General features: G+C 35.0%; 1 protein-coding gene across 1 annotated transcript in view; it reads right to left on the bottom strand.

Moving 5' to 3' along the window:
* The window catches only part of LOC107038764 (protein Wnt-7b), an 89,865-nt gene extending 85,649 nt beyond the window's left edge, over nucleotides 1–4,216 (bottom strand). Inside the window, exon 1 of the mRNA XM_015258017.2 lies at nucleotides 4,001–4,216. Coding sequence (XP_015113503.1) covers nucleotides 4,001–4,077 — 77 coding nt within the window. The 5' untranslated portion in view covers nucleotides 4,078–4,216. The remainder of the gene's footprint in view (nucleotides 1–4,000) is intronic.
* Nucleotides 4,217–20,000: the final 15,784 nt, after the last annotated feature.

Here is a 20,000-nt window from a genome sequence, read left to right as displayed (position 1 = left end):
CACTCCTTTGTCACCCCTTCCTCCCTCCCCCCCGTTTTTTGGGGGCCCAATGGCTGACTCGTGAGCCATGTTCTTCGTCGGTTCATGTTCTTACAGTACACAATCTTTTGTGAATTCAGTTCGCATAAATTGATGATGCAAAACGTAAGATGATCTCCATTTCGTTCACACGGAGAGAAATATTCAATACAAATTACGTGTCTTTTCCGTAATTCCGAGCGAAATGTGGTTGTAGGAAATTTTATGGAACTGTCACGGAGTTTTCCCCGAGAGTTCCGTAATTTTTATCTGAATCTCCTGTAAAAAATTACGATACCGTCACTCAAATTTTCTGAGTCGATTCCGGAATCGGTGAGTGAATTGTGAGTTCCGTACACTGATAGAATGATTCTTTTATTCCAAACGAGATTCGTTAACTATTAACGAATGGTAGAGTTGAATATGACCAAATGAATATTCGGTAATAGTTAACGAATGGTTCACTTGAATGGCGAAAGTCAAGTCAAACAAGGCTCCTCAAATATATATTTGTTAACCATTAACGAATGAATATTTGGTGGGACCGAATAGACCCTAATCCCCTACCAAAGTCCATTCGTTAACAATAACTAATCCGTTCTATCAGTGTAATTTTTACTAAACATTTTTTTCCGTGGAGCTGGAATTCAACTTTTTAGTCAGTTTTGCAGCCGAATAAAAGCTCTGTAATCGTGATTTTTCAGATTTCCTAATTTCGAGTAGAAATGCCTAGAAATGGCATCGAATGTGAAGAAATTATGTTTTCTTGCCCGATTTCAATTTCTGTTTTTTCCAAATTTCTAGTTTGTTTTTCAATCGAGTTGAATAAAATTGATTAAATCATCAAAGTTCTGCACGGAGAGAAAAATCTCTCGAAAATTAATGTACCTTCTCACCAACGCATGGGACGTACCGAAGAGGGCACAAGAAAGTAGAGGGAGACATTGAAAATGTGGTACCCCGTACGGAAAAATTCATATGTGGCACCCGATTTTGAGTGAGTCGTGCACTAATTTTTCATACGTTTTCCGTAGTTTCTCATGTGACTCTTCCGGGAAACTGGTTGAACAGCATTCTTTTTTCTCAATGATGAAATACAGTAATTTTTAATGCACGGAGAGAAATATTCAATAAAAATTACGTATCTTTTCCGTAATTCCGGAGCGAAATATGGTTGTAGGAAATTTTACGGAACTGTCACGGAATTTTTCCTGCGCGTTCCGTAATTTTCATCTGGATCTCCTGTGAAGTATTACGATACCGTCACTCAAATTTTCTGAGTCGATTGCGTAATCGATGAGCGAGTTGTGAGTTCCGTAATTTTTACTGAATGTTTCTCTCCGTGTGAAGGTTCGTTTTACTTTTCAATGCATTTTTCTCTCCGTGTATTCGTTGGCATGTTGCGCAATCAGTAGAGTTTTGAGCAAATTTCATGATTTATTTATTTACTTATATGATTATAAAAGCTTTCTCCACATGGAGAGAGATTTCTATCACAATTTCCCCTAAAATTCTAGTAATTTTTTGTGAATTTGATTCACATAAAGTGATACAAAATCTAATCTGCATTTTGTTCAACTTTCCATTGAATTCTTTTCATCTAATGTAAAGAAATGGATTTTATATTTCGCAATTTATTTGTTTACTTGTCTAATTATTGACGCCTTCTTAATACTGAAAAAAAAATTTCGTTATAATACCCCGAGAGCTTCAAAATGGTCGATAACTCCGTTCTAAACAAATGAATATGTCAAGTTTCGCAGAAAAAATCCCACGCGCAAGCGCTTGCAGGGAAGCCTCAGGGAAATACTCCGATTTATTTTGAAGCTCAAGGCGTATTCGGCGAATTATTTTCCCCATCACCTTTTCGATAAAATAATCGCGGTATTCGGTGGCATCGTGGTACAATCGGTAATTTATTGTTATTCTGCTTGACAACCGGAAAATTACCGAACAACGGGAAATTATCACTTGTAATACCACAAGGGCTTCAAAATTATCGGGTATTTTCCGATAGGTTCGTTGCAAACAAACGAAGGAGTCAAGTTTTTCATTCGTGTAATTTTGGACTTGCTGGAATTTTACTAAAAATCCAGTAAAAAATTCAATACTAAAGTTCCTCAAATGAAATTACATTCTACATTTAAAAAATTCCATTTAATGTAAGGAAAAAAAGGTCTTTAAGGGATCTCTTGCTTTGAAGCTAAAGACCGTTCAGGATAGATCTGAATAGATAACAAGAATAATCCAACACATGACTAGATATTTATGGACTTAGCATCCTTAATTTTTTCGATGGTTCGTTTTAATTTCTCTCTTCATAAATAAAGTCAACACTTTTTAAAACATGTGAAAATTGTTCACCGGAGATGTCAATCACATCGGGAAAAGCCATATCTCAAATAAAGATTGTGCTGTCCAAGACATTTTTTTGAAAAGCTTTTCATAGTAATTTGAGACATAGTTTTTGCAAGTGTGTAAAATTGAATGGATAAATTCTATGGAATTTCCACTGGAACTTTATAAGAGTTCTATTTAAGTTCTGTTAACATTCTAGAGAATTATTCTATTAGTTTTTTACGCCAATTCCATAAAAAAAAGTCAACAGATTTTGATTTCTCTACAAACATTTTCGCGCATAAATTTTCGGATTTTTTCTGCTCCATTTTTATTGCTTTCTCGCAATAAAATCCAATGGAACAAGTGCAGAAAATTCATGCCCATGAATTCTCAGTTTCCATATAAAATCAACAGAATTCCTAAAAAAAAACACTAGTCTTTTCTATGAAATTGTTTCGTACGTGTGTAAATGCGAAATCGAATTGAAATTCCGAACTTCTCCCTAAAAAATTCTATGAAATTTCTACTCTAACTCTACAAGTGGTATTCAAGCTCTGTTAAAATTCTATAAAATTATTCTACAACAAATTAGAATTCTCGGATTAGAATTAAAAGTCAACAGGTTTTGATTTCTTTACAGACATTCTCGTGCATAAATTTTATAATTTTTCCTGCTCCATTTTCATTGCTTTCTCACAATAAAATTAGAGGGAAAAAGCGCTGAAAATTCATGCCCAAGAATTCTCATAGAGTTCCAATATAAAATCCATAGAATCCCTTAAAAAACGCAACGTTTCCAATATCTAATATCCCAACTATCCAATTTTTTTCGCACGTGTGTAAGTGCGAAATCGAATTGAAATTCCGAACTTCTCCCCAAGAAATTCTATGAAAGTTCTACTCTAACTCTATAAGAGTGGTATTCAAGTTCTATTAAAATTCTATAAAATTATTCTACTAGTTTTTGCGCCAATGACATGGAAAAAATTCAACTGATTTTTTTTTCTCTCAAACATTCTCGCGCATGAATTTTCCAATTTTTTCTGCTCCATTTTTATTGCTTTCTCGCAATAAAATCCGAGGGAAAAAGCGCAGAAAATTCATACCCAAGAATTCTCAGAGTTCCAATATAAAATCCATAGAATCCCTTAAAAAAACGCAACGCTTTTCTATCAATTTTTTTTCGCACGTGTGTAATTGCGAAATCGAATTGAAATTCCGAACTTCTCCCCAAGAAATTCTATGAAAGTTCTACTCTAACTCTATAAGAGTGGTATTCAAGTTCTATTAAAATTCTATAAAATTATTCTACTAGTTTTTGCGCCAATGACATGGAAAAAATTCAACTGATTTTTTTTTCTCTACAGACATTCTCGCGCATGAATTTTCCAATTTTTTCTGCTCCATTTTTATTGCTTTCTCGCAATAAAATCCGAGGGAAAAAGCGCAGAAAATTCATGCCCAAGAATTCTCATAGAGTTCCAATATAAAATCCATAGAATCCCTAAAAAAAAAACTCTTTTCTATCAAATTTTTTCGTGCGTACGAAATTTCAACATTTATGTATTGCCCCGATCACCTAAAAATGAAATACTCCCACCAAGAGAGCCTTCACCCCCTTAAACCCATCAAAACTCCTTACCTCGATTGATACGGGCCCTGGATTAGCCCAAGTATAGTAAGGGCTATCGCGATCACCGCGATATCACCACGACGCATCTCTTACATCACAATCACCTTAAGTATTTCATCAAACTATTTCATCAACATTCCTGAATAACTCCACACACAAATCACTGATTCACCAGGTACAATTAAACCTCCTTCCTCCTCTCACTGAACTCAACGAAAATCCTTGAAGCACATGTACCACCAAAAACAAAAAACCCGAATCAATCGAGAAAGAAAAGTGAAACCGCCGGATACGTCGAAAGTTGGTAAAAACCGATTATCCTAATGATTGAAAAACCCGCCGGTGGATCGGATCCGAGTCATCTGGAGCGGGTAATTAGAGGATAGTGGTTACTAATTGACGTGATAACGAGAGTGCTCTGGTTATCGAAATTATACCAGTCGCTAATTTTTTCTTCTCTCTCCATAATCGACCTAGTGCACACGTAAACACATTAAAATTTCAATATACTTGTCTCCGTGTATCGTATCCAGTCAGACTGCACTCCGCATAAACAACACAATGCACTAATTACTATTCCGCCCGAATCACGAATCACTATTGTCACTTTCACGAGTGCAATCGTAAAAATTCCGGTGAATGTCGGTTTTTTTAATGGCAAACACTGAAGACTTGATCCTATTGAAGGGTGTGAACTGAATGACTGTAGTGTGCTCCCTGAGGTCTCGCGTATCCCTCCACGTTCCAGTCAGCCGACCACCACTCCACCAATTTCCATCACATCAATCCACCTCCAAACCTACAACCCAATGGACAATTCAACTCAATTCAAATTCTTCGTGATTTTTTCCCCCGAAATCACGGAATCAGCAGTTCGGCTCAGTCTTCACATCAGCCACTGCCCAGTCCTCGGAGATCACAGGTGATTTCAATGAGGGTCAACTGGTGCTCCGTACACGGGCGATTTGAATGAGTGTAGAAGGAGGTGGATTTCAAAACCGCTCGGGCACAAAGTTGGGTTTGGACGAGATGAGGTACCGCGATGGACTGCGACCGCTTCTCGGGGGCTTCCTACCTTTGGGATCGCCGGCCCCACAGCCTCTACGATCTTACCTCTACGATTCTACCTCTCTTCACCGCTCTTGGTTCGCTCCTTTTTACTCGTATTTTTCTTCCTTCTTTTTGGGTTTTTTTTTCTTCCTTTTTTAGTTTTATTATGCTTTAATTTTACAGGCTCGACCACTTTATTCACTGGTTCATCTCATTTTTGGGGGGAGGGGGGGAGGGGAGAGGCGATAACAGATGGTTTTGGTGATCTCCGTTCGTCGTTGAAATTTCTCATTTGGGTGCTGAGGTTTGGCGGATAGACGAAGAGTAAATGGCGAGTCAATGTGGGGGAATTTTTAGGTTTTACGTGAACCTATTGAGAATGTGATATTCTTTTATACGCATTCTTTGGATTTATGAAGTGGGGTGAAAGTGTTTACGTGCTTTTGCGTCTCTTCAATGGAAGTTTTCTTTTGCATTCATCTGTTTTGTGTACATGACTGAAGAGTAAATGGGTTGAATTATTAAAAAAATGGAATGATTTTTTCAATTCGTACCTTTTCACAGATTTAGTTGGTTTTAATTTTCCAGGCTAAACCACTTTATTCACTGGTTCATCTCATTTTTTGAGGCAGGGGGGCATGCTCCGTTCGTCGTTGAAATTCCTCATTTGGGGGCTGAGATCGACGGATAGATGAAGAGTAAATTATTTAAAGTATTTGGAGCTGTGGGGGAATTTTTAGATTTTACGTGAAGCTCTATTGAGAATACGGTATTGTTTGATACGCATTCTTTGGATTTATGAAGTGGGGTGAAGTTGTTTACGTGCGTTTGCGTCCCTTCCTCTCACCTTTTCATTTAGTTTTTACTAATTTTCATCAATGGAAGTTATCTTTTGCCTTCATCTGTTTTGTGTACATGACTGAAGAGTAAATGGCTTGAATTATTGAAAAAATGGAATGGTTTTTTGAATGTAAGTGAAACTTTATAGATTTTTTTAAGAAAATCTGTCTTCAATTCGTACCTTTTCACAGATTTAGTTGGTTTTAATTTTCCAGGCTCGACCACTTTATTCACTGGTTCATCAAATTTTTTGGGGGAAGGGGGGGGGGCGATAACAGAAGGCTCTTGGTGATCTTCGTTCGTCGTTGAAAATACTCACTTGGGTCCTGCGGTTTAGCGGATAGATAAAGAGTAAATGATTTAAACTATTTAGAGCGGTTGCGGGAATTCTTTACGCATCCTTTGGATTTATGAAGTGGGGTAAAGTTGTTTATGTGTGATTACGGCTCTTCCTCTCACCTTTCCATTTAGTTTTGATTTTCAGACTCGAACACTTTATTCACTCGAATCCACATGAAAATTACACTGAGAAAAAAATATAATTCTGCCAATCAAATATTTTTCAGACAAGAATTCAAAGGGAAATTTTGTATGGAAAGTTCGGGCATTTGTTTTCCGGAAACAAATTTGATTGGCAGAATTATATTTTGTTCTCAGTGTACGTTTCGATCCAGAAAACTTCCAGCAATCAAGAAGGAAAATTTACTTTTCCGTATTGCTTCCCGCGATTTGTCGTCTGGGAATTGGTGTTCCAATACTTCCCCCACTTGAAAACTTAAAAATCGCCAGGGAAAAATATTATCCAATATATATTGGGATGGATTTTTTTTTAACCGTGTGGCTAGCCTCTACACAAGTGGAAAACCCCATCACAACAGCCCGCAAATTTACTACAGTAGACTACCGTTATAGTCGCACGCCTAGGGCTGAAGGGGAAGCCGATTCGGCGAATGCGTCTATATTTCCATACCCCCACCATGCGCCCTGTTGTTCGAAAATTCACTGTCAGGCATTCTTACATTTACGATCTTCTGAAAAGGCGAAACAATAGCGCATCTAAGAAATAGATGTTTCCCTAGTGTTTACATTCGGGAGACGAGAGTGATAGGGAGTGGGGCAGTCTTCACGGCGACGGAAAAGCGATCAAGGGGAAACGCGACTGTAACGAGAGTCTACTGTATTTCACTTCAGATTTTTTCTGAGTTTTTACGTAACAATTCCCGGAAGAGCATTTTGCATCACTGTAAAGTACGTTTTGTCACATAATTTAGCTCAAGTTCTTTTCTCTGTGTGAGGAGGTGTAATTGAACCTCATGTTCTTCAAAATTCGTGTCAGCAAACAGCAATATTAATCACATTTCCATTCTGCTGCATGGGTATATTTTATTCAGGAAATTTTACTGATATGTTTCGAGACAATGTTCATCATACAAAAAGTACTTGAGACAAGAATTTTTCGAACTTTTCACAAGTGAATTTCTTCCAAGAACCGACCGACGGAGGTTTTTCTCTGGGGGTAAACATGATAGAACTTGACGAAATAGATCGATGACAGAAAACTTTCCGCCAATTTTTTTACAGAGAATTTTTCTCCGGACTGTTTGGAGTATAGATGAAGAGTGAGTGCGCCTCATGATGACGGATACACGCAGGCAAACTCGATTGCTATCGTTTTACATGATTCATTCCTGCGGAAGATTTTTATGAGAGGAAACAACGGCGGTCTACATCGATATGATTATCGATGTAACTATGCTCTGTGGGTGTGTGTTACGGACGGGGAGAAATACCCTGTGTGATACTCTGCTGTATAAATTACATCGATTCCTCTCAATATCTTGGTTTTATTTGCATTTTCCGATTAATGGAACGAATTTATAGCTGAGTAAGCTCAGAGGATTGGTCGAATTACATGATACTATCTGTCTTCTTTGTTGGGTGAGATTAATTTGCTGGCGAGAGTCAATGTATGGACAGTGGGACGAAATTACTTTTTGAGGAAAGACTAGTTTTTGTGGGAACGTAAAGATAAAAAGTGCGATGACCCAGTGACAACTTGTGAAAACCGGAATTATTCATTTCCGTTAAAATAATGGATTCATCATGATGTACCGCTGACTAATGGCGGACTTCTCCTAATGTAATTCGCAGAAAATTTGAATTTCCTTGATCGTGCGTGTTAAAATATTCTTGAGGGATTTATTCAGGCAATTTTGGTCAATCTGTCTGTTTTACATTTTCGAGGTGAAAAGTGTCCGGCAAACGATTTCTAGTTTGCTTATGAGCAATATAAATTTGAATGTGACACGTGTGTGGAATATTTCCATGAGATCATCCAATGGGAATCCTCAGAGGGGTTTCTACGGGAATTCTCTCGTTGGTAACTGCTTTATAAAGTAATTATGTTAGAAATTTTTTGAAATTTCATGGAAAATATGATGGTAATTCTCATGAGAGTGAGATTGAAGCGGATTTAGGGGAACAATTGTTACTAAATTTTACGTTTTAGATAGCATTCAAGGAAATTTATGAGCTTTCAGAGGGAGTGAGATGAAAATTTTACAACTTGACTGAATTTTCAATGAAACATGAATATTCAGAAACAACATGACATGAATTTTCAATTTTTCCCTGAATTTTCCTGATTTTTTTTATGTTCACGGTATAATGTAACTGAAAATTCAAGTATTTTATCGATTTTCAGATCATTGGAACCGAAAAGTAATGGAATATTTGATTTTTCAATGACAATATTTCCTGAAATTTCAGTGATTACTTTTCTCAATCGGATTTCGACCAATCAGAGCTCAGTATTTGAGGCTACCTGACAGTCTTATTTCGGATATATTTCCTCCTAGCTTTTGAATATGCCGCAGTAGTTTTTCATTTTTTTTACCTGAATATTTCGCAGTAGCTTTTCATTTTTTCGGCTCATTTCAGATAGAATTTTATATTTGACAGTCTATTCAAATCGGGTTATTCTATCAACATAATTTGTTCAAATCTTCCCCAATTCAACTTTTGATGTTGTCCACTGCACTCTTTTTGACCAAAATCCGATTGGGAAAAATAATCCGACAAATACCCCTCGAGATTCACAATTAATCGGGTATTTCCCTCAAGCTCCCCGGCAAACAAATCATCGTGCCAAGTTTTGCAGTAAAATCCCTCGCAGACGCGCTCGGAATTTTTTAACTTGCAAAACTTGACAACCTCATTTGTTTGCAACGAAGCTATCGGGAAATACCCGATAATTGTGAAGCTCTTGGGGTATTACTACTGAAAAATCAAGTATTTTATCGAGTTTCAGATCGTTGGAACCAAAAATTAATGGAATATTTGATTTTTCAATGACAATTTCCTGAAATTTCCGTGATTACTTTTCTCAATCGGATTTCGACCAATCAGAGCTCAGTATTTGAGGCTACCCGACAGTCTTATTTCGGATATATTTCCTCCTAGCTTTTGAATATTTCGCAGTAGTTTTTCCTTTTTTTTACCTGAATATTTCGCAGTAGCTCTTCATTTTTTCGGCTCATTTCAGATAGAATTTTATATTTGACAATCTATTCAAATCGGGTTATTCTATTAACATAATTTGTTCAAATCTTCCCCCATTAACCTTCTGACGTTGTCCACTGCACTCTTTTTGACCAAAATCCGATTGGGAAAAATAATCCGACAAATACCCCTCGAGATTCACAATTAATCGGGTATTTCCCTCAAGCTCCCCGGCAAACAAACCATCGTGCCAAGTTTTGCAGTAAAATCCCTCGCGGACGCGCTCGGAATTTTTTAACTTGCAAAACTTGACACCCTCATTTGTTTGCAACGAAGCTATCGGGAAATACCCGATAATTGTGAAGCTCTTGGGGTATTACTACTGAAAAATCAAGTATTTTATCGAGTTTCAGATCGTTGGAACCAAAAATTAATGGAATATTTGATTTTTCAATGACAATATTCCCTGAAATTTCAATGAAAATTAAACATGATAAAAATTTCCAGGATTTCTCACGAAAAATTCAGCCGAAATTTATTAACAGCGTACCGTAACACAAAAAATCGGAAAATTAAATTTGAGTGATTACTAAGCTTTCATTCGGAAGCAAAAACATAGAAATGAAATCTGAGCACTAATTAGTTAGCAGTGTAAAAAATGTTCAAGGCAGCAAATTTAATTTCTATAGTTACAGAAACATAATGAAATAGAAAGTATCGATAACAATGACTTAAAACAGTATCTTTCGTGTTCTTTTCAAATTATCAATAGTAAATAGTTCGAAAAGTTGGTGATGGAATTAGATAATCGTCTTCTTCCTAGAAAGTATATTGGGTTTCTTTCAAGGGGAGACAAAATCGTACATTCAACAGTACAGAAAGAATGAAAGAAAACAAAAACGCCATAAAATGAGAGCGTTCGGAAGCATAGCGTGAATGAAACCAATAGAAGAAGGAAAGCATACAGGTAATGATACTTCTAACAGCAGTGGCAATTTCTAACAGTAGTAACAACAGTGGCAAATACGGTCTGCTGGTTCTTTCGCCTATTAAAGTTTTGAGGGTTAATTGCATGAGATAATTCCTAGGAATTGCTATGGAGGTGAACTAAGGGCGTTTCGCGGGATCAATTATAGAAATAATTATATAGTACGGAAAGTAGAAGCCATATGCTCCAATTTTTCTTCCGGTTTTCAATGCCACATGGCTCAACTTTTCCTCCCCTAAAAAACAAATAGCGGACGAAGGATTGTGTTCGTTTCTATTTACGATTTCGAGATTGTGTGTCAGAGTGGTTACAACTGAGTCAAATTTGAATTTCGAACGTGAACAGATGGATGACATTTCTGGTGGATCTGGAAGATCTCAATTAGCGAGGACTATTGAGCCTCCAATGGAAATACTTAACCCTTCAGAACTCGCGCTCAGTCACCGACCTTCGTTACTCGCGTGGTGAGCGCTCCGCCGCCCGTGTTTTCAGTAACGCAGCGTTGTCACGTTCATAGGTACGCGCCGAGCGTGCGGCGAGCGGGAAACAGCAACAGCGGAATTGAAAATTTTACATCCTTCGTTACTCGCGCTGGGCGGCAAGGCGCCGCTTTTGCGTATGAGCCTCAACAATTTATTATTTTTCGTAGCCTTGATGGATTTTCAGCGGATAAGAACCTTGCTAATCCATTCTAAATGATTCAAGCTAGGCATTCTAATTTTTTCAATTTTTTGAAAGCTCAATTTTGCAAGAGGCAAGCGAAAATTTGAAAAAGGCGGCGCGGCGCTTATAGCGCGAATTCTGAAGGGTTAATGATGTGGAAAAATTGTATAGGCAGTATTGAGTTTTACCGCTTCATAAAATTCTTCGTAGCAATTCAACAAAATTCTCACAACAAAATTCGATTGCTTTCGAATGGAAGCTTATTTGTAATCGCACAAATTTATTTTTCCAATTTTTTATGTTAGGATAAGTAAATATGATCGAAGAAGTCCTAATTTGAGATTGTTCAATGGTGTCTATTTGAATGTGGTCTTTCTTCTTGCTTTTTTTTTAAAATTTTTAATATAAGAAATCAATTGGAATTCATTAAATTTTCAAATTGCACCCGTTTTTCGTTGCAAAGGTTAACTTGCTAACGCGGCCATCGCCCGAGGGCTCTCAGCTAGGGAATGTTGAATGTGGAGTAGGTTTTTTCACTTGGAAAATCTGTGGAATATTCGGTTTGAAAATTGTGTTAAATTTTCAGATGAATATTATGTGGAAATTTGTGATGAAAAATTGGTGTGGAATTTTGGCCCGGCTGGGGCTTGAACCTGGGTGTTTGAAGTTGTGAATCTCATGCTGCTACCAAGGGCGCCACACAACCGGGTTTGGAATTCATTATTTTTTTCGTGGATATAGACTTTAGTAAGCTATATTGATTGACACCAATATAAGTTCAATTTTTTATACAAATTCGAAAAAATTGATATTTTTTCAAAAATCGATTTTTGAACGATCACTCAAAAAAATGGCATGAAAATAGAATTATTCATAGCTCAAAAAATTAATAACAATACTCTCTTGATTCTATCAGAATATAATGGTGGTCGCACAATTCGTTGTTAAGTTATAGCACATGGGTTGTGCAATTTGAAAGAGAAAATCGTTTCTTTTCATACTTCCTGGAAGAATCATCCGTAATCAATTAAATTAGGGCTTAAAAAATATATTTCAATGCCATCTTAACGAATTTGAAAAATGGTGAGAACAGCATCATCGCTTATCAATTTACTCAATACCGTCATGAGCTTTTTATATCACTTTAAATCTCTATCTCTTTTGAACTTAGGTTCCAGTCTGTTATGCTACTTATTCATATTGAGTCGTGGTCCCAACTAACTCCTGACAGAATTTGGGTTAAACTCTGGTTAAATCCTGAATAAACACTGATTAAATCCGGACTTGAAACGTATTCGAGTCTTGAGAGAGTTTGAATGTAGAACCATTTGATAGAAGGAAATAATACGCACAATTTTGATGACATTACACGGAGAGAAATATTCAGTAAAAATTACGGAACTCACAATTCACTCACCGATTACGGAATCGACTCAGGAAATTTAAGTGACGGTATCGTATTTTTTCACAGGAGATTCAGTTAAACATTACGGAACGCTCCGGAAAAATTCAGGGACAGTTCCGTAAAATTTCCTACCACCACATTTCGCTCCAGAATTACGGAAAAGATACGTAATTTTCATTGAATATTTCTCTCCATGTACAATTGATGACAGTACTATGACATGAAAACATGGAAGATGAGAATAGTGAAATCAGAATTTAAAAAAAAGAATGCATTCGCAAGTAAATTGCGAATTTATTAGCAACAAAGCTATACGAATTTATTTTAAAAAATGCAATTATCCACTGGTTTCTCTCGATAGACCTAAAACGGAATCCCGCTCCACGATTCCTTGACTTTGTCAGAAATGTTCTCTCAAATTTTATTCTCCGTATACAGTAGACTCTCGTTATAGTCGCACTCACGGGGCTGTAGGGGCAGCCGATTCTGAGAATGGGACTGTATTTCTCTTCCCCCACCAGGCGCTCACGGTAAGCCTAAATTCCGGGAATCGGGAGCGATAAGAAAATAAATTTTACTCCAATTATTTTTCTCTTCAATTTGCATTGAACATTTTTATTAAATATAAAAATTATTTTCATTAAACACTTTNACATTTCTATTAATGAGTGCAGTTACTGTTGCTAATAAATTAACAAATTGCTTCCGAATTCATTCTGCTTTTTTAAAATTCTTATTTCACTGTTCTCNGAATTTCTTAGAAATGCAAAACAAAGCCCATTCCGAGAAAACACAGGAGCATTTAAATCCACACCTCGGAGGTGGTACGGAGTGGGGGAAGTGCTCGAGTTCGAAAAAATCGATATGAGGGGAAATGCGACTATAACGAGAGTCTACTGTACTTGAATCTTCCAGAAAAAAAATGGCCCAAGTATGTGCATCTTCTCAAGATGGTTCAACCCATAGGTTCCTCGATCAACGTACTTCCGGTATAAATGGTTTCCCCACAAATAAACGATCGGCAGCAAATTTCTACCGACTCTCCCGAATCATGAAAACCCCGTCTGGTTCATGTCCGCATTTTTTTTATTACAGCCATTCCCCATTTTTCCTCGTATTGTTTATGTTTTTTTTGTAAATTCCACTTGTGGGAACAAATAACAGGATTTGTGTCTCGTTGCGCAGCATGCCAGCTGCTATCTTCGTACAGGTATACATATACATACACGAAAATGAGAGATAAAAAACGAGGAAAAAGAGTGGACAAGTATAGAGTTAGAGGAAACGTGTTTAATGATGCTCTTATTGTGTACACAATGCAATGTAAAACATTGAAGTTGATTTTAACATTCGAGTACGTTATGTGTTCCTCGATCAAAACTATATTTTAAGTCGTGTTGTCGGTGGGAGGTATCGCCGGATGGGCAGTTGCGCAACCATACGTTTTATGAGAAAAACCTTCCGTTAAATGCACATTGGCGAACGGTTCATTTTTTTTCCATCTCATTCAATAGTTTTTTTTTCCTGTATGAATGAATGGTTGATGTGAGAGTGAAAAAAGTGAGAGGGAATTCTATTGAAAAACTCTACTTTATATAAATTATTCACGATAATTTTTTTTTTCCCAATTCACCTATGAAACACGTGGATAAGTACATTTTTATTGATGAGTGCAGTTACTGTTGCTAATAAATTAACAAATTGCTTCCGAGTTCATTCTGCTTTTTTAAAATTCTTATTTCACTGTTCTCTACTTCTATTTTTTCGTGTCATAGTTGTCATCAATTAAAATGTCATCAAATTTGTTGCATATTATTTCGCTGTCAATGACTCTGTATTTACAAACCCAACTTTTTCTAATTGAAGCATATTTTTTCTGAAAATTCTATAAATTATTCACGATAATTTCTTTTTCCCAAATCACCTATGAAACACGTGGATAAGTACATTTTTATTAATGAATGCAGTTATTGTTGCTAATAAATTAACAAATTGCTTCCGAATTTATTCTGCTTTTTTAAAATTCTTATTTCACTGTTCTCTACTTCTATTTTTTCGTGTCATAGTACTATCATCAATTGAAATTTTATCAAAATTTTTGCATATTATTTCGCTGTCAATGACTATATTTACAAACTCAACTTTTTCTAATTGAATCATATTTTTTCTGAAAATTCTATAAATTATTCACGATAATTTCTTTTTCCCAAATCACCTCTGAAACAAGTGGATAAGTACATTTCTATTAATGAGTGCAGTTACTGTTGCTAATAAATTAACAAATTGCTTCCGAATTCATTCTGCTTTTTTAAAATTCTTATTTCACTGTTCTCTACTTCTATTTTTTCGTGTCATAGTACTATCATCAATTGAAATTTTATCAAAATTTTTGCATATTATTTCGCTGTCAATGACTCTATATTTACAAACTCAACTTTTTCTAATTGAGTCATATTTTTTCTGAAAATTCTATAAATTAGTCACGATAATTTCTTTTTCCCAAATCACCTCTGAAACAAGTGGATAAGTACATTTCTATTAATGAGTGCAGTTACTGTTGCTAATAAATTAACAAATTGCTTCCGAATTCATTCTGCTTCTTTAAAATTCTTATTTCACTGTTCTCTACTTCCATTTTTTCGTGTCATAGTACTATCATCAATTGAAATGTCATCAAAATTGTTGCATATTATTTCGCTGTTAATGACTCTGTATTTACAAACTCAACTTTTTCTAATTGAATCATATTTTTTCTGAAAATTCTATAAATTATTCACGATAATTTCTCTTTTCCAATTCACCTATGAAACAAGTGGATAAGTACATTTTTATTAATGAGTGCAGTTATTGTTGCTAATAAATTAGCAAATTGCTTCCGAATTCATTCTGCTTTTTTAAAATTCTTATTTCACTATTCTTTATTTCCATTTTTTCGTGTCATAGTACTATCATCAATTGAAATGTCATGAAAATTTTTGCATATTATTTGGCTCTGTCAATTAGTCTACATTTGAACCTTCTCAAGATTCAAATTCAGTCAAGGTTTAATTAAGGTTCAATCAAGATTCAATCAGGAGTTAGTCGGGACCATGATTCAATATGAATAAGTATCCAACTTAATAGGCAGATACCTGAGTTTTATAGAGATGAAGATTCTCATATAAACCGCACATGACGCTATCGTATACCTTGATAAGGAATGATGCTGTTCTAACCATTTTTCAACTTAATTAAGAAGACATTGAAATAAATATTCCAAGCCCTGATTTGATTGATATTAATCACGATTTTTTCAGTTATCATGAAAAAAACTATTTTCTCGTTCAAATCGCATAAACAATATGCTATACTTCAACCACAAACGGTGCGACCCTCATCATAGTCTGATAGAATCAAGAGGGTATTTGATATTAATTGTTTGTACCAGTGATAGGTATGTCAATCAGTCATAATTACCGTTAAATTGTGAAGTTGTCAATTTTTAATATAAATCTTGAAATTTTAAATATTAGATTAACCATATTCTATCAACCAATAATTTAGGTAGGGAGATTGACGATTATTCGGATAATCGAAAATCAAGTACCTAAATTTAGAATTAGCTTGTTAACTAAAAAATTACATTTCAGTATTACCAAACATTTTATTTACCATCAATCGGAAAATTTAGCTAATAAATTCAATAATATTTGAAATTTGTTAAATATAGTTAAACTTTGAACAGTATAAGGAGATAATCGCTTTTTAATATTGTAAGAATCTAATATTATTGCCTATCCCTAGTTTGAGCCATGATTAATTCCAAAATCAATCAATAAATAAAAGAATTCCATCTTGATAAGAATTTTTTGAGTGCATAGAATAAGGCGCGCGCCTCGCGCGCACTGTTTTCCATAGGTGCCAGAATAGTAAAATCTTACCATTTCTCACTTCCACTAATTTTTACCTCAATAATAATGCAAGAAAAATGATTGGTTTCAACAAAGATTTTTACAATGAGAATTCAATTGTTGAATCATTCATTTGGAATCGCGATAATTCTGTTCATCTTCTTCTTCGTTTCTCTATTGCTTTTCGCGTTCTTTTATTTTTAGGTATGTATTATGTACTACATACATATATACTATCCTATGTATTCGTATATATTTTTTACAGAACTATGTTAATTTTTTTTACAGTTAACAAAAATTACAGTATAAAACATATCGTCGCTCTAAAGGTAAAGGGGCGTAAGTGCCAGGAAACAGTGTTTCCAAAGTGAAAGAGGCGTATGTCCCAAATTGATGGTTTTTATGCTTTTCATACAATTTCTGAACAAAAACCTATCAACGAAAATATCTCTAATAAACAGGCGTAATGACCAGATTTTAATGGGACAGGAGCGTATCTCCACACTTACGCCTCTTTCATTTTAATCAATAAATCACACTTACGCCCCTTTAGTGTTATGTATGAGGCACTTTCCATGACGTATTTATTTTTGAGTTAAAATGAGGGGCGTATGTCCCCCTTACGCCTCTCTCCTATTATAAAAGCAATTCTCTTCATAAATTACTCCGGGCTCTTCATCCTGGAAGATATTCACAAAATAGTAGTCAATTCTACCTTGAATCTATTCTTTTTCTCTACTCCTTCGGAGCGTGCCCAGAAAAGGTTTCGGGTTGAAACATCTAATTTTCGATGTTGTTCGAGATTCTTTTTTTAAATGAACAAAGGGTTGAAACGGGTAAAATTTGATTTCTATGATGTGTACATTCACGAGAAGACGGGAATCCAGTGGACAATGGAGTAATCATAATACATTTCGAGACTTTCCAATGAAAGGGAAAAATACTTATTTTTCTCAGTATCATTTGAATTTCTGCTATGTACGGGAGTTACGCCTCTTTGTGATTATGATTTTTTAGGATGGATAAAAAATTGGATGAATGACTAAAAACAAAGGGGCGTAAGTGCTCGACTTACGCCCCTTTATTATTAATTTTCCTTCACGTAAATTAGAATATTATCAGTAAGGATAACAGTAAAGTGGCGTAAGTACCGGACATACGCCTTCTTAGTGTTTACTGATTGGACTTACGTCCACTTGGCGTAAAAAAAATTGACGAAAAACCTAAGATATAGACAGAAAACTCCATTTCCGAAGAAAAAAAAACATACGCCCCTTTGGTATCGAAAAAAAAAATCTAAAAATAATGGCGCTTACGCCCCTTTACTTTTAGAGCGACGATATGTATAGTGTACATATGTTTTAGATATAATATGATATGTTTATGTGTATAGAGTATTTGATATACTATATATGCTATATATTGTATAACATATACAATACATGTATACTATTTTATATACAGTGATAGTCATATTCATAGATCATAATTGCAGTTAAATTGTGAAATTGTCAATTTTTAAAATAAATTTTAAAAAATTTTAAATTTTAAATTAACTACCAATCTGTACATTTAAATTTCGAAATATTCTATTAACCAAGAATTTAGGTAGGAAGATTGACGATTATTTGGATAATCGAAAATCAAGCACCCCAATTTTCGAATTAGCTTGTTAACTAATAATTACATTTTAATATTATCAAATATTTTATTCACCACCAATCGGAAATATTTAGTTATTAAATTTTATATTTTAAATTTGTTAAATATAGTTAAACTTTGAACAATATAAGGAGATAATCCTTTTTAATATTGCCAAAATCTAATATTATTGGCTATCACTGCCCACATATGTATTTTTTTTATTACAGTAAGAAATAGATTTCTCCTTTTTTACAATTACTGTAAACAAAAGAGTACATAAAAAAATATACATAGACATCATATTACATTACTTGATAAGCGGAATAGAGGCTTCAAAAATCGTTACACTGAATTTTTTTAAAGTGGATCATTGAAAAATCGATTTTTGGAAAAATATTAATTTTTTTGACTCTTGTGTACAATTTATCATGAATGGACATTCAATAATGTATTCATACATGATTTTTCGTGATTCTCATGAAATTTCATGAAATAATTAAACTAAATTTGCCAGTTTCCATTGATTTTTGCATCAACTTGTGAATTTTTATTTATGAAATTTTTGAAACTTGAGTAGAACAGTCACTTAATCACAACTGCCACCGAAAATCCAGCCGAAAATTTTCAAAAGTGTAAAAAGAAATTGTAAACAAAATTTCAACAAAAATAGAAGAGAAAAATAAACAGAATTCTAACCTAACTGTAATAGAATTAATTAAAATTCCAATATGAATTCAATTGAAACTTTTAGAGAAACCGGTAGGCTTGTCTCTCAAATGACTTCACACATATTTACATCGCGCCCTTATTTCTCAATCTTTCCGAAGCTCTAAGGTGTGAGTTATTCATTCGAACTCATAAAAAAATAAAACCACTGAAAACCGACAAATTTCCCTGGTTGATCGGATGCATGAAGAACCGAAACTTTCCGTCGAACGTTTTAAAAATCCATTTAGAGAGGCCATCCTCAAAACTCGTTCCCCCCTCGTCCCTGTCCATTCTCCTAAACACCCTAATTAACTCCGTAGAAATTTATACAGTCGAAATATCCTCCTTTATGATAGTGAAGAATAGAGGAGACTGAGAACCGATGTTTACAAACCATTCGAGGGGGTATACACATAGCCGTGAATTCCGAGGTTACGATTTCCCCGGTGTTTCGATGCCGTCATCACCGACGCACCAAACCGTGAGTATGCTTTAATGGGACGTTATTAGCTTTATGATTGCGTTATTTATACGCCGCCAATTAACGAGCTTCACTAACCCCACGGCGTAATGATAATGTCGAGAGTGAATCGAGAATCAGAGGAGTAGAAAAAAAAATTGAGTTGATTTTTCTTTGTCTGCTTTTTTGCTCTGTTCAGGTATGAAAAAATTCAATAGAAAAACAATAGCGCTTTTGTGGCGAAATCTTGTTGAGTTTCTTTGCGAATTTTACTGAAATGGTATTGGACATTCGATTCGCTTTTTACCTTCCGATTTTTTGACGGATATTCAAGGGATATCCATAGAAAACACGTTTTTCTTAAGATTGTCCCCATGTCTTTCATAGATAATGTTTATAATAGTCCTCAGCTATTAAAAAAAGGCTAAGTAGCTGAACTACATAGTTTAGGCGAGGGGTTATGGGTCCCCTCGAACTCGATTTTTCCATGTTATGAGAAAACGGTTCTTACGATCTTTTTAAAAAACTAATTCGTGATAGATCTGTAAATTCAGAATACGGTGAATTTCTTGTAAAATTTTGTATTACATAGTTTCCGCGATATTCAACTCCAAAAAATGGAAATTTTATGGAATTCGTTATTTAACTAAGAAAATTGCTCAACAAATAATTTCTTGTTTTACGCAAATAGTTGCTATCGTCGGCAGCAACAACGCATTAAAATAGAAAAACTCAATAACTTATGAGAATGCAATAAATTGAGATATTTAGAATTTTTTTCGGAAATCCATAGGGCCTAACTTTAGATTTTGATTCGGCACTTACCTTCTACTTTAACCCCTCGCGTACGGGGCCTTTCT

The sequence above is a fragment of the Diachasma alloeum genome, unplaced genomic scaffold, assembly GCF_001412515.2.
Source record: "Diachasma alloeum isolate Michigan unplaced genomic scaffold, Dall2.0 Dall_scaffold_00288, whole genome shotgun sequence".
NCBI classification, from domain to species: Eukaryota; Metazoa; Arthropoda; class Insecta; order Hymenoptera; family Braconidae; genus Diachasma; species Diachasma alloeum.
This window is presented reverse-complemented; position numbering and strand designations above follow the sequence as displayed.